Raw genomic sequence first — 24,082 nt, 5'->3', positions numbered from 1 at the left:
TCCAGTTTTCTGACCATTTTATACTGCAGGATCCTTAATTATGCCGAGGATAACACTATGGTTTTCGAAAAGAAATTGTAGATCATTGATACCATAGTATTTCAACCCTTTCCACTATATCATATGAAGTACAAGATTCTCAAGCTCCTCAGGATGAACACTATTTTATCAATGATCTTACAATTTCTTTCCACCTAACCATAGTGCCATCAAAGAACTGGTGCAGCAGTTTCCACCCCTCAACTCTTTTTATAGTGAATCTTTCTAACTGTCACTTTTATGGCTCGAATGGAAACTACTTTCCTTCATCGGATTTAGTGCATCCGTTCTTCAATCTAAAAAGAATTCAATTTTTCTTCCAATTTAGATTTCTTGTCACTTGATTTGTAGCTAATCTTCCTCTTTCGGTATGCTCCCCTCCCTCCATCTTGCTTTTTATTTTCTTTATTTTGTGAATTTTGTGCTTCCTTCGGTCTAGGGTTGTATTCTGTTTTAGTGGGATTGCCTTTTCAGTGGATTTTGGGTAGGAGGGCTGTGTCACCATATCATGTCTTATTTTGTTCCCATTGGGAAGGCATTTCTGGCATTTTTGCTTTTGTGTCTGCAAATTCCTAAACAAAAACAATTAACTGTTTCCACTTTGATTTGTTTGGATTAGGATTAAGGTAGCAAGTATTTGATTGGGTTAGGATAGATTCGTTCATCCTCCTGAGTGGTTAAAGTTCCTGGCATAAATGTTCTAATTTGCATCTTTTTTTTTCGCCAATTGCAGCAGGAAGCAAAGCTTTCACAGTCCAATGATGAGTTAAGTTGTTGTTTTAGAAAAACTTTCTTCATCATTCATTCTTCTTTGTGATTCAGTGTGCAAGTTCTTGTTCTTGTTTCTAACCCTATCATTTGAAATTTTATTAATACTATATGCGTTGCTAAGGGTAATGATGTTGATTACTGCATGTCACTATTCTTGAGAATGCTTACTGGATGGAATTGGGTCTGCTTGTTTTTGTTTGGAAGGTTTTTTTTTTTTTTTTCAAATTACTTGACATGTTTCCATATTGTTATATCATTTTGGAAATGAGCTTTATATTTCTTCTTTTTGAATTATTTCTTGTTTCAGTTATCCCCCTTGCTTATACTACTTGTCAATTGAATTTTTTTAATGGAATTTCAATGATTGAAGAGGGTGTTTTGGTGTGCAAACTTAATATATACTACTTTTGAATCCCAAGGACATGAGATCATTGCATTGTTAGGTATGGGGAGTGCATAGTAAGATACAATCAATTACCATTTCAATTGAATTGATATGGATGTTTACCGTATGAAGAAAACAATTTTTTTTTTTTGTATATCCATCATTATGTTTGGTTCCTACTCCCCCAAGGTTATCATACTTCCATTGCACTTTCTTGTCCTCAATTATGAAAATTTGAAAATTTCATTAGGTGGTAGTCCTTCACATTTTAAGTTGTACATTGTAGTTGTAAGATTGAAGTCCAATCGCTCTATGGTTGATGATATGAATCGGTCATAATTGGTATTTATAAACTCTTAAATATCATGTTAATTTCTGCATAATATGGTGGTAATTTAAGTGTACATCTAGCGTAATATAGACCATACTATTTGTATACTCCTAATTTTAATGCTTAAAAGAGCTTAACACAATAAAAAAACATAGGCTTACTGATAATGCTGCCAGAACTAGAAGTGTTGATCTAAAGGGTAGTTACTAAAGTGTATAGTTATGTAAATTTAATCAATTTATAGATTAAGTATGCAATTTAATCAATTTCATTCCAAAGAAGATTCAATTTTACTGAATGATGATTTCATTGCATCATTAAATACACTTATGTGTAGAGGGATCTATTGACATGAATTCCTTTTTTATTTAGGAAAATTTTCCTTTATCATGGAAACCCAGTTTTCATTTCGAGTTTTCTGATCATTTTATATTGCAGGATCCTTAATTTGCCTGCTTGTCCTCTTGATTTTATAGATCCCTTCTCAAGGGATCTAGTACACATAGGCGGGGCTAGTGGACATGGCTGGCAGAGCACATCCGAGGATAACAGTATTTCATATTATATGCCAATGGAGTGCTTCCTTCTCGGAGCAGGTGGTTTTCCGACAAGTTCAACCGGTTCCACTGGCATATCATATGAAGTACTTCTACCCTTGGATGTATAGACTATCGGAGGATGCAGCTGGGGAGGAAAGATGTCTGGAAATAGACGGTATTCGGTAGCAGGCTGATCCTCCAAAGTAACCATATTGCCATCAAAGAACTGGTGCATCAGTTTTAACTTCATTGAGAGCGATATGTCTGCCTTTCGGAGAGCATGATTTGTAACACATGCTGTACTTCTTCCGTTCTCATGAACCAACCATCTAGTTGATCTGAGGTATATTTCCGTTCTCATGAGCCTGATCTTTGAAGAAACCAACACTTTAGGAGTTGTAAAATTGAATGAATGGATGAATGTGAAGAAACCACACAAACATCCTGAAAATACTTGATCTAGATTTGTAGTAGAGAACATTAATTTTTAGTTATGAATTTGAGGAGCAGGTTGCAGCATTGGAAATGGAAGAGAAGAAAAAGTACTTCTACCCTTGGATGTACAGAGTAATTTTGTGGAAGAACTAAAGATTTGGATGAGAGATAGGTTGATCTAGATTTGGACTATTGCAGAAAGTTGCCTTTGATATTTATGGTTTACCCTCTTCTTCAGATCTGTTTTATATTTTGTTTTCCTTTTTAATCCCATTCAAAATGATCTACATTCATAGTAACACATGTTTGTGTTTTTTCTTATATTCTGCATTCAAATTTCAACACTTGGAACCGTTGGAATCATCCAATATTTCTTATGTTCTTCATACAAGAACTGCCAGATAGGTACCTGATGCCAGCATGATATTTTCTGCTAATAAGTTTTACTAGAAGGAAGTTTTTGAGCAACTCAATACTTAAGCAAAGTGCATGGAAAATAATTTGCATGAAACAATGGCTACATTCTTCTTCAGACCTGTTTGAGGCTTTTTTTTTTATATGTTTGTGTTTTTGCTAATATTCTTAAAAGTTATATTGAATTCAACAAGGTTTCATTACTCATAGTGAATATTAATCTGCTATGTAAGAGTCTGCATATGTATGTATAACTTTAAATTTCTCTCAGGAACACCTCTAAGCTTTCATTCCAAAGAGGATTCAACATTACTAAATGATGATGACATTGCATCATAAAATATACATATATGTAGAGGGATCTACTGACATGAATTCCTTTTTTAATTAGGAAAGTTTTCCTTTGATACAGATTGAAAGCGATAAATGAAGGTTTTAATCGTAAACCAACAAAGATGTTCTTCTCTAGCTGAACTAGAAGGAGTTAATCCCGATAAACAAGGTATAAACCTTAGGTTCTCAAAGAGAATAATGTTTGATTGATAAAAGTTGCCGTCATTCTTACAAAATGAGGGTTTAAATACTCCCCTTTAATAATGACAAAAGACAAAGATTACCCCTACTAGGGTTACAATAAGGCTATCTATAAAAGGGTAAAATAGGTGATACGCCCCGACAATCAGTACACTGGTACAGGTACGGATTGTCTGGGTTGTTGGTGAAATACTTCGGGAGGAAGTAAACCTAGAGATCCGCCAATAAGCATAGAGATCCACCCAGGGTAGATGTTGATGTGCCTCCTTACGTACTCCTAGATTCGCCCTGCTTGCTTGTCTTGGGGATCCGCCCTCCTAGGTACAACCTCTGTGGGTCTGATGTCTGGGGATCCGCCAGAGCGCATGTGATCAGTGATCCCAGTTAGGATGTCCGCATCATTCTCTCTTTCTTTAAAAGAATTCGGCACTGATTCGCCCTGTTTGAACTCCAAAGGACCATCCGGCTTCCATGGGCTAAGGTCACGGATGTTGAACGCTGGTGAGATTTTACCAAGCCAGTTCGGCAATGCTATATGATAGGCATTGGCATTGACCCTCTTGGTGATCTTATATGGCCCGTACTTTCTAGGCCGAAGCTTGCTACTTGCGGCGTTGGCGAGTCTCTCTTTGCCCAGATATACCATAACCTCATCCCCGACTTCAAACTGTAGGTCCTGCGGTGCTCATCCGCCTTAGCCTTTAACTTCTGATTCCTCTCCTCAAGAGTCTCTTTCACCTCTTGGTGCATCTGTACATAATCCCTGGCCAGCTGGTTGGCGGTCACATTTCCTTTGGGAAGATGGGCTATATCCAGGACGTGATTCGGGGTCTTTGTGTATACCACTTCAAATGGAGATCTCCCGGTTCCCGAATGTACAGAGTCGTTGTAGGCGAACTCAGCTTGGGCTAAAACCACATCCCACATCCTGGGCTTATCCTTATATTTGCTGCGCAGTAAGTTTCCCAAAGTTCTATTGACCACTTCTGTCTGTCCGTCTGTTTGAGGATGGGCGGTCGTTCTAAATTTCAGAGACGTGTCAAACAAAGCCCACAACGTCCGCCAGAAATGACTGAGGAACTTCGTATCATGATCCGAGACAATGCTCTTAGGTACGCCATGTAGCCTTACAACCTCTTTGAAGAATAACTTCGCAGTTGCCGAAGCATCATTAGTCTTGCGACATGGTATGAAGTGGGCCATCTTTGAAAACCGATCAACCACGACAAAGATGGAATCCATGCCCCTCTGAGTTCTAGGTAACCCTAGGACAACGTCCATGGACAGATCCTCCCAGATGGTTTCTGGCACAGGCAAAGGTAGCAGCAAGCCAGCATTTGTAGTGCGTCCCTTGGCGGACTGGCAGATATAGCATCGTTCTACTAAGTAGGCAACATCTCTCCTCATCTTAGGCCAGAAATAACGGGAACTCACTGCTTCATAAGTCTTGTCTCGCCCAAAATGCCCTCCAAGGGATCCACCACGTAGATCCCGAACAACCTTCTCGCGAATGGAGGTGCAAGGTAAGCAAAGCTGGTTGCCCCTCATGAGATACTCATCCATCAGGTGATACGCCCCATCTCCATGCTGGTTTTTACACTTCTCCCAGATACTGCCAAAATCAGGATCCGCCACGATTCTCCTCGGATGTGTTCAAAACAATCGGTCTCGAGGTTAACTGTCTTTATTAGTGATACCCTTCGACTTAATGCATCCGCCACCTTGTTCTGTTTTCCAGCCTTGTGGACAAGCTGATAGGGAAACTTATCTATAAAGGCGGACCATCGAGCATGCATGGAGCTTCGAAGTTGCTTCTGACTTCCCAGGTACTTGAGAGCTTGGTGGTCGGTGTAGAGGGTGAATTCTTTCCCCACCAAGTAATGCTCCCACACTTTCAACGCCCTCACTACAGCATAAAACTCTTGATCATACGTTGCCCACTTTTGCCGTGCCTCACAGAGCTTCTCACTGAAGTATGCGATGGGCCTCTTCTCTTGCATCAAGACACCGCCAATCCCAACTCCACTGGCATCACACTCAATTTGAACAGTTTATCAAAATTGGGATACGCCAGCACGGGCGTTGTACTCAACTTCTCCTTGATCAGGGCGAAGCTCTTCTCTTGGGCATCCGCCCACTCGAATCCCTTTCCTTTCTTCAAACATTCTGTCAACGGGGCCACTATGGAACTGAAATTCTTGATGAATCGTCGATAAAATGTTGCCAGCCCATGAAAACTCCTGATATCCCCCACATTCCTCGGAGTGGGCCACTCTCGAATAGCTCTTACCTTCTCCCCATCAACTTGGACTCCATCGCCACTAACTACGAACCCAAGGAAAACCAAGCTCTCTATGAAAAAATCATATTTCTTAGTGTTGGCATATAGCTGGTGTTTCCTTAATAGGTCAAATACTATCCGCAAGTGTTCCACATGTTCTTTCAATGTCTGGCTATGAATCAGAATGTCATCAAAATACACAACTACAAATTTTCCAATCACCGGGCGAAGCACCTGATTCATCAGCCTCATAAAAGTACTGGGGGCGTTAGTCATCCCGAATGGCATAACTAACCATTCATACAATCCATCTCTGGTCTTGAAGGCGGTCTTCCATTCATCCCTAGATCGGATTCGTATCTGATGATAACCGCTTCTGAGATCAATCTTGGAGAAGACTCGAGATCCGCCAAGTTGGTCCAGCATATCATCCAACCTTGGAATCAGGAACTTGTACTTTATGGTGATCTTGTTAATGGCCCTGCTGTCAACACACATCCGCCAAGACCCATCCTTCTTTGGTGTAAGTAAAGCTGGAACGGCGCAAGGACTCATACTCTCCCTAACGTATCCCATCTCGATGAGTTCCTCCACTTTCTCTCTCATGATGTCATTCTCCTTTGGGCTCATTCGATAATGTGGGAGGCTTGGTAAACTAGCCCCATGCACAAGATCGATATGATGTTGGATATCTCTCAAAGGTGGTAACCCACTTGGCAACCCTTCAGGGAACAAATCTTGATATTCGCCAAGTAGGCGGGTCACTTCAGTCGGCATCTCCCTTTCGCCCCTTTGGGCAGATTCGTGATTCGCCTTAACCATTACTACATACACCATCTGGCTCTCTTCACATTCACTGACAAAAGATTTGTGTGTGGGGCAGACTACCAAGGTAGACTTCTCATCGGCCTTTGGCTCTCTCGTCATTGGCGTAAGTACGAACTTCACCCCATTCTTCACAAACCTGTAAGTGTTCTCTCTCCCTGCGTGGATGGCGTTGTTGTCAAACTGCCAGGGTCGGCCCAACAATAGATGGCAGGCATCCATATCAACCACATCACAACAGACTTCATCACTATAATCACCAATCACAATAGGTACCCTGCATCTCTGGGTCACCCTAAGTTCGCCCACGTTCTTGATCCAGCCCACTCGATATGGGTCAGGATGCGCCTCCGCCAACAATCCGAATTTCCGAACGGCGCTGCTGCTCACAATGTTCTCTTGGCTCCCACTATCTATTATCACATTGCATCGCCCATCCTTTACAAGACAGCGGGTCCTGAATAGTCGGTGCCTCTGATCTCCCTCTATCCGGTTGGAGACTAACAAACGCCGTACCATATGAATGGCGTATCTCCCTTCATCCGCCTCATCATCATCTTCTCCCAAGGGTTCACAAAACACTTCATCCCCTTCGTCGTAGTCATCTTCATACCTCTCCACCATGTTGGCGCTCTTCCTTCTAGGACACTCGTTGGATCTATGGCATGGTTCATTGCACCGAAAACATTTAAAAGGCGATGGCCTCGCATACGGATTGTTGCTCTTAGGTGGTATAGGTGCTTCCCTGTATGGCCTAGTATCTCCGACAGATCCCCTTCCCACACTGTTGACCTTGGCCCCACTGGCACTCGCCACCTGCTTGCCTTTGTCATAGGATTTCACGCTATCTCTTCCTCCAGGCGTATACTCAGTAGTGGCGGATCTCCTGGATCTCCCAGTCAGTTGGGATTCAGCCTTGAGGGCTAAATTCCTAGCATCTTGTACCCGAACCACCATTTGTGTGCCAATACGATCCTGGATGTTGTATCTCAACCCTTCTAGATACCTAGAGGTCTTTTGGCTTTCAGTCTCCGACAAGTTGGCCCTGGCTGACAGCCTCAAGAACTCTGAGGTATACTCATGGACACTTCGGGTCCCTTGAGAGCATCCCCTGTAGGAGCTGTAAATATATTGCTCATAATCCGGCGGTAAGAACCACTCCCTCAACATCGCTTTCATCCGTAGCCAAGATCTAATCGGATCTCTGCCCCCTCTTCTTCGTTCTTCCCTCATCTGATCCCACCAAACTGATGCGCCACCCTTCAGGCGATACGCCACCAGCCTTACTTTCCTCTCATCAGGAATCCCAGCATATTCAAAGAAACGTTCGACTTCCGATAACCAGTCTAAGAACCCCTCTATATCCAGTTCGCCTCCAAAAGACGGTAAGTCTATTTTTAGTTTAAAGGCATCATCTCTATCAAAGTTCCCTAGACCTGGGTATCCCCTAGAAACCTCCATACGTCGGTTGTCAACAGGCCCAACATCCCTCATAGTTCTAACAGTGTCATCATTCCCGATACCCTCAAAGTCATCACTATCACTATCAGCGTTATGCACAATGACAAAGTTGGGTCTTCTTACCTCAGGATCCCTAGGACCCATTTGTGGAAATGGTTGTTCACGGACTCCTTCATTCCTCTGGGTCGATCCTCCCGCGGTTGGTCGGATTATCGCCAGAACCTCCAGCTTGAAGTTTTCGAAGGAGGTGGTTAGCTCCAGGAACCGTTGGTCGGTTTGCCTCTGCCGCTCATGGCTGGCTTGGATCTGCTCCACGAGGTGCTCCCTCAGCTCCTCATACCTCCGGTCACTGGTTTCCATGGAATCTTGCGGTTGTCGGGGTTGAACCATTGCTAAAAGAAGTTTCGGGTCAGGAAACGATTGGCTCTGATACCAACTGATACAGATTGAAAGCGATAAATGAAGGTTTTAATCGTAAACCAACAAATATGTTCTTCTCTAGCTGAACTAGAAGGAGTTAATCCCGATAAACAAGGTATAAACCTTAGGTTCTCAAAGAGAATAATGTTTGATTGAGAAAAGTTGCCGTCATTCTTACAAAATGAGGGTTTAAATACTCCCCTTTAATAATGACAAAAGACAAAGATTACCCCTACTAGGGTTACAATAAGGCTATCTATAAAAGGGTAAAATAGGTGATACGCCCCGACAATCAGTACACTGGTACAGGTACGGATTGTCTGGGTTGTTGGTGAAATACTTCAGGAGGAAGTAAACCTAGAGATCCGCCAATAAGCATAGAGATCCGCCCAGGGTAGATGTTGATGCGCCTCCTTACGTACTCCTAGATTCGCCCTGCTTGCTTGTCTTGGGGATTCGCCCTCCTAGGTACAACCTCCGTGGGTCTGATGTCTGGGGATCCGCCAGAGCGCGTGTGATTAGTGATCCCAGTTAGGATGTCTGCATCATCCTTTATGATGGAAACTGAGTTTGCATTTCGAGTTTTCTGATCATTGATCATTTTATATTGCAGGATCCTTAATTGGCCTATTTGTATTCTTGATTTTATGAATGCCGTCTCAAGGGATCTAGTACACATAGGCGGAACTAGGGAACACGGCTAGCGGAGCACATCCGAGGATAATAGTATTTCATATTATATGCCAATGGAATGCTTCTTTCTCGGAGCAGGTGGTTTTCCGACAAGTTCGACCAGTTCCACTGGCATATCATATGAAGTACTTCTACCCTTGGATGTAGAGAGTATGGGAGGATGCAGCTGGGGAGGAAAGAGGTCTGGAAGTAGACGATATTGGGTAGGAGGCTGATCCTCCAAAGTAACCATAGTGCCATCAAGGAACTAGTGCAGGTGTTTTAACTTCATTGAGAGCATAATGTACACATGCTGGACTTGTTCCATTCTCATGAACGACCAGCTAGATTTGGGTGAGAAATATGTTGATCTAGATTTGGCCTATTGCATATTTGTGAGAAATATGTTTTCTGATAAAAAAAAGTATCATGTTTGTATTTTTGCTTTATGTTCTTATTTTTATATTTATTTGTTTCAAATGGTGTTTCGGTGTCACTGTTTTACGAATTTGTTTTATTGCTATCAAGTGTTTATGTTCTTATATTTGCCGGTAGGAATTTACTGTTGCACTTAATGTGACTATTTCCACAGAACAATTGTGTCATATTACTTGTAATTTGTCTTTGCAGTGATGCTGTTTTTTCATAATGCAAGCACAAGATTCTCTACTACTTTGACCGGGATTGGCATCGAGCAAGATGACTCTCCCTCTTAACCCTGCTGCTGCAAGGTAATTAGTAAGCAACTCAGATGTTGTTGGTTGTAGGGAGGTTGACATTGTTGGCATATTCTGTTACCGGAATAAATGGCCGCTTTGCATTGAATTATTGAAGGCCAAATGCACGATTGCTATTGACTTCAAGAGAGAATAGTTATCCCATTTTTTATTATCATTTTTTAGAGTTATTAATGTTGTATTTTTTTTTTATTTTAGACATGTTTATAAGAAACTAAACCTTTTAAGTAACTGAACTTATTATTCAAGTTTATTCTTTGATTAATATTTTTTATTCATTTCAAATATTATTAATTAATTTTTTTATTTAAAAAAATGCACTGGGGGTGGTTTTAACCGCCTCTGCAGTAAGAGAAAGTGTCACTAAAATCCTTTATAATTTTGCTTATTTTTTATATTTAGTGATGCTAACATTCGTCAGTAAATTATATGCGTCGCTAGAAAACATTACCCTTAAAAACAGTCGCAATACTTGCGACAGCTGAATTGTAGATTTGAAAAAACGACGCTAATACTTTTACTGGCGGTTTAAACCAACGCTAAAGTGAAAAACTTCGACGGTAAAAGACTTTTTTTAGTGGCTCTTAGGTTAGAATCACGCTAAAGAGATGAAACGCGGTGGAGGGTAGTATTCTATTTTTCTTTTTAGTTTTATACTTTTGTGAGGGGGGAAACATTCCCACTACTTATTTATGATTTTTAATAAGCTGTAGGGGTGTTCATCGGTCGGTTCGGTCTAAAAACCAAACCGAACCGAAATAACCGAAAACAAAGGAGGTCAAAATTTGGGAAACAATTCGAGATCCAAAGATGGAGACAAGAAAGGGAAATTTCCTCCTTGTGGCATATTATGTCAACTTACAAACCACTTGGAGAAAAATTGCTGGAAGAAAGGAAAACCCAAATGCAATTATTTTCACAAATTCGGTCACACCGAAAATGATTGCAGAAACAAGCCATAACAGCAAGCTGCAGCCAGTCAGGAGACTCAAGATGAAGAAAATCACTTGTTCGTTGCTTGTCAAGCTGCTACAGAAAATAAAGATATATGGTTAATAGACAGTGGACACTAACCATATGTCTAAAGACCCTCACATCTTCACCAAACTGGATGAATCTGTTCAAGTTCCAATTACGATGGGAAATGGAGCTGTCATAAAATCGGAAGGCAAAGGAACGATCGCCATCAACACGAAGAAAGGAACAAGACTAATAAATGATGTCTTGTATGTTCCTAGGTTGAGCCAAAATTTGTTGAGTGTGCCACAGATGATGCATAATGGTTATTCTTTGCACTTTGAAGGAAACACTTGTGCAATTTATGATTCTCAACAAAGAGAGGTTGTATGTGTGAAGATGGAGAACAAAGCATTTCCTATTAAATGGGAAAGTATAGCTATGTCAGCAATGAAAGCTCAAACTGAAGCTGATAGTTGGCTTTGGCACAAGAGGTTCAGACACAACACTGAAGTTTGTCACGGCTGTCAATTAGGAAAAATGAGTCGTCATTCATTTCCTACAGGCGAGGCTTGAAGAGCAAAGGAGAAGCTTCAATTGGTACACACAGACATCTGCAGGCCAATGAGGACTCTCTCACTTGACAACAGTAGATATTTCATTTTATTCATAGATGATTACTCAAGAATGAAATGGGAAAGTATAGCTATGGCAGCAATGAAAGCTCAAACTGAAGCTGATAGTTGGCTTTGGCACAAGAGGTTCGGACACAACACTGGAGTTTGTCACGGCTGTCAATTAGGAAAAATGAGTCGTCATTCATTTCCTACAGGCGAGGCTTGGAGAGCAAAGGAGAAGCTTCAATTGGTACACACAGACATATGCGGGCCAATGAGGACTCTCTCACTTGACAACAGTAGATATTTCATTTTATTCATAGATGATTACTCAAGAATGACTTGGGTTTATTTCATGAAAGACAGATCCGAGGACAATTAGAAGTGATCGTGGCATGGAGTACACATCCACACAGTTCAACAAGTTTTGTGACGAAGAAGGTGTTCATCATCAACTCACCACTCGATATACTCCTCAACAAAATGGCGTTTCAGAACGGAAAAATAGAACAGTGATGGAGATGGCCAGATCAATGTTGAAAGATAAAAATATGCCTAACAAGTTTTGGGCAGAAGCAGTCTATACATCTGTTTATCTTCAGAATCGCAACACCAAAAAAGTGGTTCAAAACATGACTCCACTTGAAGCATGGACCAGACACAAACCTTCTGTTGGAGATTTGAAGGTGTTTGGTTGTATCTTTTACATGCACATTCCAGTTGAGAAAAGACACAAGTTAGAAGCAAGAGCTGAAAAAGGAATCTTTATTGGTTACAGTTCTCAATCCAAAGGCTACAGAATATACAACTTGGAGACATCAAAAATTGTCATTAGCAGAAACGTCAATTTTGATGAAGAAGCTTTTTGGAATTAGGAGCAGAACAAAGAAGAAACGAGACTGTTTGACATTCCATCATTTCAGCAAAACACTCAGCCAGAACAGGGTCAACCGCAAGAGGAGCACCAACAGGACTCAAGTTCAGACTCAAGTGATGATGATTATCCAAACAATTCAGAATCTCCACCAAGAAGGACAAGACTCTTAACTGATCTTTACGACAACACCGAGGTTGTAGAATCTTGTAATTATGTTTCACTTGAACCAAAATGTTTTGAAGAAGCAGCTCAACATGATGAATGGAGGTTCGCAATGAAGGAGGAGATCCGAATGATTGAGAAGAATCGGACATGGGAGCTAGTTGAAAAACCACCGCACAAAGATGTTATTGGCGTTAAGTGGATTTTCAAAACCAAATTCAACCCCGATGGCTCAATCCAAGAGCACAAGGCGAGATTGGTTGCAAAAGGATAGTCATAACAATTTGGAGTCAACTACAATGAAATATTTTCTCATGTCTCAATGCAAGATACAGTTTGTGCAATTCTTGCACTAGCAGCACAAAAGGCGTGGAAAGTTTATCAATTAGATGTGAAGTCAGCTTTTCTGATTGGGTTTCTCAAAGAAGAAATCTATGTTGAGCCACCACCAGGTTTTGTTGTTGAGAAAGAAGAAAGCAAGATACTAAGGCTAAAAAAGGCCTTGTATGGTCTCAAACAAGCACCGAGAGCATGGTACAGCAGAATCGAAGCCTATTTCAGTGAACAAAGCTTCAAGAAAAGTCCAAGTGAGTATACTCTTTACATAAAGGCTGATAAAAATTCAAATATCATCATTGTTTCACTTTACGTTGATGATTTAATTGTGACGGGTAACAATCCATCCTTAATCTCCAAATTCAAGGATATGAAGAAAAATTTCGAGATGACAGATTTGGGCTTAATGAATTATTTCCTTGGCATGGAAATTATTCAAAGTATTGAGGGAATTATTCTTTGTCAAAAGAAGTATGCAAGCAATCTTCTCAAAAAATTCAAGATGGAGAATTCCAAGGCAGTAACTACACCTCTAGTCAATAATGAAAAATTGACTAAGAAAGATGGTTCACCACCAGCAGATCAAAGGCAATACAGAAGTCTGATCGGTAGCTTGTTGTATCTTACATCTATTAGACTACATATCATGTTCGCTACAAACCTATTATCACGTTTTATGTAGAATCCAACTCAAATTCATTTGACAGCAGCAAAACGAGTGCTAAGATACATCAAAGGCACTATTGATTTTGGAATCTGGTACAAACCAATGAAATTTTATCAATTAATTGGTTTTTCTGACAGTGATTGGGCAGGATCAGAAGATGACATGAAAAGTACGTTCGGTTACAATTTCAGTCTCGGTAACAGAGTATTTTCATGGATCTCACAAAAGCAAGAAACGGTCGCGTAGTCAACTGTAGAAGCTGAATATATTGCAGCATGTTCAGCGGTAAATCAAGCGATATGGCTAAGAAGAATTTTAGCGGATATGGACGAAATACAGCACCAATCGACTAAGATTTTTTGTGATAGCAAGTCTGCAATTGCCATTGGTAAAAATCCAGTTCAGCACCGAAAAACGAAACACATCAAGATCAAGTTTCATTTTGTTCGTGAAGCTGAAAATGCAAGGCGAAGTTAATCTAATTCACTACAGCAGTGAAAGCTAGATTGCGGATATTTTTACGAAAGTACTACCGAAGAATGAGTTTGAGTTCCTACGAACCAAACTTGATATTTACGGACAACACATCAAGGAGGAGTGATGAAATGATGTGTTATCTTAAATTAAAAAAAATACAAAATTAAATTAAATAAAAGGATAAGGAAACAAATAATTGCATTTGACATGATAAGATAACTTAAATAAATAATTAAATGAATAAATAAAAAATAATAAAAAATGCATTCACATGATGGACGAAAATTGTGTTTTATTAGAGAAATAAACATTTGTCAGATATGAACACAAGTGTCCATATGATTCATGTATGGCATATCAATTTTTTTATTATGTTTAGTCAATAGATGAAATTTTAATAGTATATTTTTAAATATTAGGTTCATTCACACACTACCATTACACGGTTTTGATTTCTATAAATAGGTTTTTAGCTTCAATTTGTAATTCAGTTTTTTAGTGAATGGAATTCTGTTAAGTTAAATTCCTTTCTTTCTAAAGTCTATTATTTCTAGCAATATTGATTTATGCATTTCGATTAATTAATTGCTTCCGCTAAATTAGTCGCAATACCTCCAACATCATTATGGTTCGTTTCTTCTTAAATAGTGGTTTCATTTTCCCAGTTATTAGTTCGAACTTAATGGCTTTAATTCCAAAAACAACAGGGGTGAATCAGATTAAAAAATTTAGACCGATTGTTATGAGTAACTTCAACTATAATATTATTGCTAAACTACTTGCATACATGCTAGCATCAATTGCATCAAAAGTTGTTTTGACAAATCAGTTTGGGTTTTCACTGAACATCAAGGTACTTCTATTACTGTTTTATGAGTTTATGTGGACCATATAATACTAACTGGGAATGATAATGTATAGATACAAAATATAAAATGTTTGTTAGATGCAGAATATAAAATGAAAGACTTAGGTACTTTGAAGTATTTCTTGGGTTTGGAAATTGCTAGAACTAGTGTAGGCCTGAGTATAACACAAAGGAAGTATGCGCCGGAGCTGTTGGAAGATGCAATGATGCTTGGAGTAGAACATGTTGTAACACCAATGGAGTAAACACTCAGACTTTCTCAAACAAAAGGCATTCCTCTGCCTATTATTTACAGAAGAATGATAGGCAGACTGGTGTATTTGACAAACACCAGACCTGACATTACTTATGTTGTCAACACATTGACCCAATATTTGGCAGCTCTTGTTGGAAAATTTTGAATAAAATTATATGTTAATTTTAATACCAACAAATACCTCCTTTCATGAACAGTCGCATTCATACGTGAAAATTCATGTCTGACTGTGTACAGTCGTGTTCGTTCGTGAAAAGACATATCCTTTTAGTTCTATTTATATAGAATGGATTGTCAAATTCACGTACTGTTAGAGAAAAATTCTCTCAGTCTGTTCATAATGTCTTATTTTCCTACTCCGGTGATAACACAGTTTGAGTTCGCTTGCGTAATCTGTTGTATCCTGGAAGACGATCGTCAATAGCAGCGACATCTGTCTTAAGGAAACTGCTAATACAGGCCTCAAATTTGTCTAACTCCTTCATGTCTGACTGTGTACAGTCATGTTCGTTCGTGAAAAGGCATATCCTTTTAGATCTATTTATATAGAATGGATTGTCAAATTCACATACTGTTAGAGAAAAATTCTCTCAGTCTGTTCATAATGTCTTGTTTTCCTACTCCGGTGATAACACAGTTTGAGTTCGCTTGCGTAATCTGTTGTATCCTGGAAGACGATCGTCAATAGCGGCGACATTTGTCTTAAGGAAACTGCTAATACAAGCCTCAGATTTGTCTAACTCCTTCTCTTTTAATTTCCAGTTGTACTGTTTGCATATTTTCTGTGTTCGTTTTGTTTTTTTGGTTAATCACATCTAACATTTTTAAGACAGACGTAATTGTTTGTCTAACAGCTCCTACTGCAATCCATCTTCAGACAGCAAAAAGAGTTTTAGCTTACATCAACGGGGATCCAGGGAAAAGGGTTGTTTTATTCAACTTTGCAATTACTTTGAAACCATTTTCAGATACAGACTGGGCAACATGCATTATAAGAAGATCTTTTACAGGTTTTTGTGTGTTTTTGGGCAATTCCTTAGTATCGATCAATGGCTTCCCTTTCTGCAGAAATTCAATGGTTTTATTATGTTCTACAAGCTTTACAGATTAATCATAAACTACCAGTACCTTTATTCTATGATAACTTATCAGCCATCTATCTCACTAACAATTCCACTTTTCATGAGAGGACAAAGCATATAGAGCTAGACTGTCACTTTGTTAGGAAAAAGCACAAACAAGGTTTAGTTCATCCATTGGCAGTGACTACACTAAATCAAGTAGCAGATATATTGACAAAAGCCTTGCCGACGAAATTGTTTCATTATTTCTTAAACAAGCTTGGATTTTTGAATATTTGCACTCCAACTTAAGAGGGGGTGGGGGTAATAAAATAAAGATATGTAAATGGTATTTTTAGTAAGGACAATATGGTATGTGATGAGTTTATTGATAATTTTTTCTTTTAAAATTATCAATTAATTCAGCAGAGGCATAGCAAAATGAGACATGGCAAGTGTTTGTCCGTGTTTTGAATTTTTCAGTTTAGGTTTTTCATAATTAGTGTTAATTAATTAATTTCCGTTTTAATAATAATTTTATACTGTTATTATTATTGTTCCTGTTTCGTTTGTCTATTTTGACTAACAGATAATATTTTTTCCAAAGATATATGCGTACAGGAATACATTGATGAATTGTCTTGACAAATATAATATAATTCTGAACATTTGAGTGGAAATTATATTGGGACAAAATGGACAACATAAAAAATAAATATATATATATAGCATATATTTTTGTTGTCAATTATTTATTTATATTTCTGTTTGTTTAAACAGATTATAATTTTCTGATTATAACTTGGTTTGTTTGGAATTTCAGGAAGAAAAAGTTGTTGTCATATTTCTGTTTGCCTAAATAGATTAATTTTTGACATGTGTTGGTACATATATGTTGATTGAAGATGGATCCGGTTTTAAAAACACGGTCACTTCAGAGGCTATAGGCCTACTTATACCAGTGGCAACATGTAAGCCACACTAAAAGTCTAGGAAAATTCATTGTTATGAATTTTAAAGACTTGGTGATAAAAGAAAAATATGTTTTCTTTAAAGATGATGATGATATGCGAAAATTCCATATTTGATATTCTCGCGCGTAAGGGTGGATTTACATTAGAACTGTGAAATGTCATAAATTGACAAATCTGAGTAGTGATGTTATCTAGCCGAGTTAAACGCGTGTAGATGAATATTAGATGTCTGGATTTAATTTATGAAAGTCACTAAAAATGTAGAAATCAAATTGGTTTAAAATAAGTACGTCACAATGATGGAATCGAAGAAAAATATCATATCAGTCAGTGAATATGCGGTATAAAAAGCTTATGTATGATGAGTTACAGGTAGAAAAGCTTCCGTGTGATAAAACCGTTAGTCAATTGATCTCAACGAGTGTCATCCTTGTTGATTTTGTAGAATCAAAGGATAACACAGCAGATCCGCTAACCTAGAGGTTAAACTGAGATCAAATTGAAAAATCATCGAAAGGAATGAGACTAAAGCCCATAGAGAAGAGGCGTTATGTGAAGGAAAACCCTACCTAGTTGACTGGAGATCCCAAGATCTAGGTTCAAAGGGACAACCTAATTGCATAAACCTTGCACGTTCACTGTGGGGATTAAACCCTCGTCCATTCCTAGATGTAAACAGTGACACCATCGGGAAAATGTTAAGCTATATGCTTTTAATGATACATTGTGCGTCAGTATTCTGAGCAAATAACCTATATCAGAGTGAAGTGGGGTCGCTTCGATGGAGTCTAGTATGGAACCAGGCGATGTTCATGACCATAACGAACATAACCATGAGAACCTATACCGTGTTATGTTGATATCTGTGTGGGGTATACCATCATTTACACAAACGGCAGAATAGTTCAAAGACATCGCGTTTACTAGTCAGCCAGTAAAGTAAATATACTTTCACAAGGGAAGGTTCAAGGCACATTAGCTACCTATCCTATGCAGATATCTTCTGTAGAAAGTTATCACCACATCGTAATCGTCTCGTTTCTAATTTTATTCATGTGGGGGATTGTTGGAAAATTTTGAATAAAATTATATGTTAATTTTAATACCAACAAACACCTCCTTTCATGAACAGTCGTGTCCATCATGAATAGTCGCATTCATACGTGAAAAGTCATGTCTGTCCATGTACAATCGTGTTCGTTTATGAAAAGACATATCCTTTTAGTTCTATTTATATAGAATGGATTGTCAAATTCACATACTGTTAGAGAAAAATTCTCTCAGTTTGTTCATAATGTCTTGTTTTCCTACTCCGGTGATAACTAGGCTACACACGGTTTGAGTTCGCTTGCGTAATCTGTTGTATCCTGGGAGACGATCATCAATAGCGACGACATCTGTCTTAAGGAAACTGCTAATACAGGCCTCAGATTTGTCTAACTCCTTCTCTTTTAATTTCCAGTTGTACTGCTTGCATATTTTCTGTGTTCGTTTTGTTTTTTTGGTTAATCACATCTAACATTTTTAAGATAGACGTAATTGTTTGTCTAACAGCTCCTACTGCAATCCATCTTCAGGCAGTAAGAAGAGTTTTAGCTTACATCAACGGGGATCCAGGGAAAAGGGTTGTTTTATTCAACCAACTTTGTAATTACTTTGAAAGCATTTTCAGATATAGACTGGGCAACCTGCATTATAAGAAGATCTTTTACAGGTTTTTGTGTGTTTTTGGGGATTCCTTAGTATCGATCAATGGCTTCCCTTTCTGCAGAAATTCAATGGTTTCATTATGTTCTACAAGCTTTATAGATTAATCATAAACTACCAGTACCTTTATTCTATGATAACTTATCAGCCATCTATCTCACTAACAATTCCACTTTTCATGAGAGGACAAAGCATATAGAGCTAGACTGTCACTTTGTTAGAGAAAAGCACAAACAAGGTTTAGTTCATCCATTGGCAGTGACTACACTAAATCAAGTAGCAGATATATTGACAAAAGCCTTGTCGACGAAATTGTTTCATTATTTCTTAAAGAAGCTTGGATTTTTGAATATTTGCACTCCAACTTAAAAGGGGGTGGGGGTAATAAAATAATGTTATGTAAATGGTATTTTTAGTAAGGACAATATGGTATTTTTCCTTTTTTTATTTATCTGCTGTATATAAACAGCCAGATTAGGGTTTTCTAGATACTTTTTTATTCTACATCTTTTCTTTTGTAACATACATCTTCATTTTCATAGTTGAATATCAATTCCCTCACAATTCTTCTGAAATGTAGTTTGTTAGAATCATAGGATGAAAATTTAGATGAAATCCAAATTATCCCACTTACAACAGACACTCATCGGCCACTCAAAGGTTGACACGTGTTCGTAGGCTTAACTAGCGCGTACATTCTGACCGACTACAAGATTTGTCTCTGACACCTTATAAATAGAACAAGACATTGTTCAGCTAAGGTACAAAAACATTCTCCACAAAACTAATTATGAACCGGATAATACTCATCTTTTTAAAACTCAACTAGGTTTAGCATCAGAGTGGGGTACCTTTGTCTTCTTCTTTATCTTCTTTTACGTGTTACCGCATGTACGAAGGAGTGTTTTTGTATCGGTTTTTATTTTGAAGTTGTGCATCACTTTGCATGTGCAAGTGTCTAGCATCAAGGGCAATTGAGGTTTCATCGTCCTAATGGCGTCTAGCACTCTTTGTAGATGAAAAATTTTCATTTTATATAGATGAAAATTTCAAAAGGTCATTATGTTTGTTGGAATTATATTCGGGTTACGTAACTGAAACATATCAATTATTATCAAATTGCGAATTGGGTATGATTTGAGTTATTTTGGTAAAATACCAAAATGATAATGGCGTCAAGTGATTTGCACTATAAGAAAAATTAGTATTAATATGCAAAAGTTAATAAGGGTGTCAAGTACACCTATAGAATAATTAGGATTGCTGAGTTACTTATGAGCATCAGAAACTGACCCATATAAAAAATATCTATAGGCATAAAATTGGCTTTTCTTTATACTCTTTTTAATTTTTTGCATGAAAGATTGGGACGCGATTAAGTGGCTAGACATCCCAACTAGGTTGGCACCCCTAACACACTAAATCAACCCGAAATATTATTAATAAAAAATATGACTCGATCAATTTGAAATATGATTCTTGATTTCTATTAAACCTATTCATAGTTCTCCCTTCATGGTTCATGATTGGACAGTTACTTCAGGTTTGGTCAGGTCCGACTCGAACCTACACAAACACTTGTATAAATAGACTTAACTTAAAATTTGTCTAATAAGAATTCTTGTAATTATATAATCTTTTAATTCAAGTAAGGAGAAAAAATTGCACACGTACATGAAGCGAAAGCATATATTTTTAGCAATAATAATTATAAGAAGATAATAATGTCAATTGATCATGCTTCAGATTCCCTCTAGCATTCCATTTGTGAAATTATCGACAAAATATTTTTTGGTTTGAGGACAATTCCCTCGAGCATTCCGTTAGTGAAGTTATCGAAAAAATAGTTTTTTGATTTGTGAACAACTCCCTCTAGCATTCCATTAGAGAATGTAACTCGAAAATGTCGAGCATCAACACGACCAGGCAGGTTAAATGCTAGAGAGAACTCTCCGGGAGGGCCAAGATTTTTGGATAGCATTATGAATCTTCTCGAATACAACTCTACAAACTCCTCACCTTTTGTTGTCACGCCTTTTATATTAACTGTACCAACATTGTCCACTACGCAACTCAAAAAGTCTGCAGTAAATGAACAATAATCGACATCATAAGGTTATTAATCTGGAGGTCTTATAACAGTTGAAATATATCATCAAACATTACAATGCAGGTGAAATGACTTGAAATTGTATAATGCACGCAAATTTCAGATATCAACAAATGCAACAATGAATTTGGCAAAGATGAACTTACTTTCACCATTTTTTACACCAGGCATGGCTACTCGGAAGAAATATGAATCATCAGATTCACATATGTTCACATGTGCAATAGACGGTCCCATCTGTCCCGTGGCAGCACTCCCGGTTAGGAATAGTACATTTTTATCAAAAGTTCTTATGTTGTCCCAATCTTCTTTTCTTGGGGAGGAGGCCCTCATCAGAAATGTTGGCGGGCCAACCATTTCTGCGGTTCCGGAGTGAAACACTGTAGACTCGCGCTCTTGAGTCGTTCCTATAGCTGGAATACTTCTAAAAGGGCTCACAATTTGTACATTTTGACTCTGGAACCTACGTTTTACTTCATGGGAACCAGGTTGCTCCAAAGCAGGCTGTTTTCCAGCCCTTCGAATCCGCGTATTACTTTTTTTTCGGGATGTACCTAATGCTGGAGCAGGCAGTTTGTCATCAAGTTGAAGCCCAGTTAGCCTCTTAAACCTTTCAAGCATGTCTGCATTAACGTATGAGATATCCGGGTCATTGATTACTACTATGTTGTGAATCATCTTACAATTTCTTTCATCCTCCAATTGAGGATGCAGCTGGGGAGGAAACAGATCCGGAAATTGACGGTATTCAGCAGGAGGCTGATCCCCCAAAGTAACCATAGTGCCATGAAAGAATTGGTGCAGCAGACTTAACTTCATTGAGAGAGATTTGTCTGCATTTCGGAGAACAGAATCGTATACCAGCTGGACTTGTTTCATTCTCATGGAGGAACCAGCTAGTTGATCTGAGGTATATTCTGGGAGGCCTTCGGCTTCTCTTCGAAAAATTGACTTGTGTATCTTCTGGTTTTTTAGATCAGGCCCGAAGTAAATTCCGGTGATGAAGTAGAGAAGAAAATGTTGGTCATCATTAGCCATTGTAAGTTGATGATGCCTAAAGCCACAGTAATTGAAATTCTGCGGATCAGTCTGCAACAAGAAAGCAACAGAATTTCGTAAACAATCAATCATCCTGCTAAAACAAATAACAACATTCTTAATTTGTTAATTCAAACAATTTCTACTTAATTATATCAATGATACTGCAAATTTTTATTTGTCCATTTACAGACTACAACCCTTAGGGTTTCAAAACAATTCCGGCAGCCACACCCTTAGGGTTACCAGCAGCCGTGTCTCCTAGCTCGGTCTATGTGTAGATCGTCGAGAAGGGATACATAATATCAAGAATACAAGCAGGAAAATTAAAACTAGAAATCAAGGAAAGCTTTCCTAAATAAAAATAAAACCACTATTTTTCAATAGATAACTTCAAAGCTTCAAACAAAACTCGAAATTGAAGAAGAAATCAAAACAGAAACATCAACTATAAAGATGCAAAGAAGAAGAAGAAGAAACTAACCAGTAAAGTTAAGAGAAGAATAGAGTTCAGTTTCTGAGTTGGAAATCAGTCTATCGAAGCTGTAAAAGTAGGGTTCAGTTTCAAACTTTAAGGGAGAAAATCAGAACAAAAAAAAAAAAAAAAAAAAAAAAAAAACTTACATGCCTATACACAATTGAAAGAAGAAAAAGAAGAAACTAATCAGTCAATCCAAGTTGTAAGAATAGGGTCCAGCAATGTTAAGAGAAGAAGAAGAAACTAAGTATCTACTTTATGGCAGGATTTCAGAAACGGAGAGAGACGTTATAAACTTTGTAACGAAGAACAGGTGTTCGATGTGTGAACAGCTGGACTGAGAGAAAAAGAGTGATAAGAATTAATAAAATTACAACTTTGCATAGATAGTTTTTGGATTTTGTTTGAGGTGGGTTCAGTTCATGCATATAAAACAATAAAGAAACCAAATCCAAGTGTAATCCTAGAGGTATAATATTGGATACATTATTATTTGAAAGCTATTTTACTTGTGAGAAAATCCTCATCTTTTAAAACACCGTTTTGAGTTAGGCTTTTGTTTATAGAGCACTCTATGTCATTGAATTCTGACTTACTTTAATGTCTTACGAAATTAGTGGTTAACATTCCAGTTTCTAATATAAAAACTCTTATTTTATTTTTTTGGTAGAAAAGGAAAGGAAAGCAAAGCAAAACAGGCAACTACACTGGGATTAGCTTAGGAAAGCTAACCCCAATCCTATCCTCTAAAAGAAGAGGAGAAAGAGCGATAGGGGAACGGTAAGGGTAGAAACACCTGACACCCCCTCATGGCCTGCCGCCGCCAAGTGATCTGCAACACGGTTCTGCTCCCGGAAAATGTGGCTGAACTCAAGGATATCAAATGAGAGGCTAAGCCTCTTAACAGCTTTAATAAGGTTGCGGCTATGAAGACTCATGGCATGACTACCCAAAATCATATTGATGGCTTCCAAGTTATCTGACTCCACAGAAAGCCTCTTAACACCCAGCCTAATCGCCAGCTGGATCCCAGAGAGAATGCCCCAGAGCTCCGCAGAGAAGGAAGAACCCAAACCTAAATTCTGGGTAAACCCAGAAAGCCAAGCGCCTCCCGCATCCCTAAGAACACCTCCGGCAGCAATCTTACCATTACTGAGGCAGGAACCATCAGTATTCAGCTTCACAACCCCCTCTCTCGGCCTGCTCCAGCTCACGAGGTGGACATCACTACTCGGGGAAGATCTGGCAAGGGACTCACCTTTGAAACTATCAATAATAGAGGAGAGTTTCTTCAAGAAGAACTCAGCTAAGTTAGGCAAAAGCACAACTTTATTATCTAAAATCTCCTCGTTCCTCCATTTCCACACTTGATGACAGATAATGGCAAAGAAAATGTCCCCATGCTCCATATAAGACAATAAATTTCCCCTAATACCATCTGAGAACCAGTCGTTCACAGAATGGGACATGAAGGAAGAGAAAGTATGATGAGGGAGAATTTTCTTCCAAACCTCTTCACTCTTAGGGCAATCCCTAAGAGCGTGGCACAACGATTCAACATGGCCTCTACATCTACCGCAAGCTCCAGAGGTCGCCAAATGCCTTCTATATCTATCTGAGTTAGTAAGTAATCTGTCTTTAACGTCCAGCCAC

The 24,082-nt window shown here is 38.5% G+C and overlaps 1 protein-coding gene across 2 annotated transcripts; it reads right to left on the bottom strand.

Annotated features, from left to right (window-relative positions):
- Positions 1 to 20,495: 20,495 nt before the first annotated feature.
- Positions 20,496 to 22,738, bottom strand: LOC136206485 (increased DNA methylation 3-like). Of its 2 annotated transcripts, none has more exons than XM_065997551.1 (4): positions 22,576 to 22,738; positions 22,436 to 22,494; positions 21,060 to 22,002; positions 20,496 to 20,885 (listed from the first exon to the last, which is right to left on the bottom strand). In XM_065997551.1, exons 3-4 carry the CDS (start codon positions 21,949 to 21,951, stop codon positions 20,557 to 20,559), a joined length of 1,221 nt encoding a protein of 406 aa, XP_065853623.1. In that variant the 5' UTR covers positions 21,952 to 22,002; positions 22,436 to 22,494; positions 22,576 to 22,738; the 3' UTR covers positions 20,496 to 20,556. The 2 variants fall into 2 exon arrangements, with proteins under 2 accessions (XP_065853623.1, XP_065853624.1); XM_065997552.1 differs by having other exon boundaries at positions 22,580 to 22,738.
- Between the last annotated feature and the right edge of the window lie 1,344 nt (positions 22,739 to 24,082).

This window comes from Euphorbia lathyris, chromosome 9 (genome assembly GCF_963576675.1).
Source record: "Euphorbia lathyris chromosome 9, ddEupLath1.1, whole genome shotgun sequence".
NCBI lineage: Eukaryota > Viridiplantae > Streptophyta > Magnoliopsida > Malpighiales > Euphorbiaceae > Euphorbia > Euphorbia lathyris.
The sequence above is the reverse complement of the archived record's forward strand: the minus strand, read 5'-3'. Positions and strand labels throughout refer to the sequence as shown.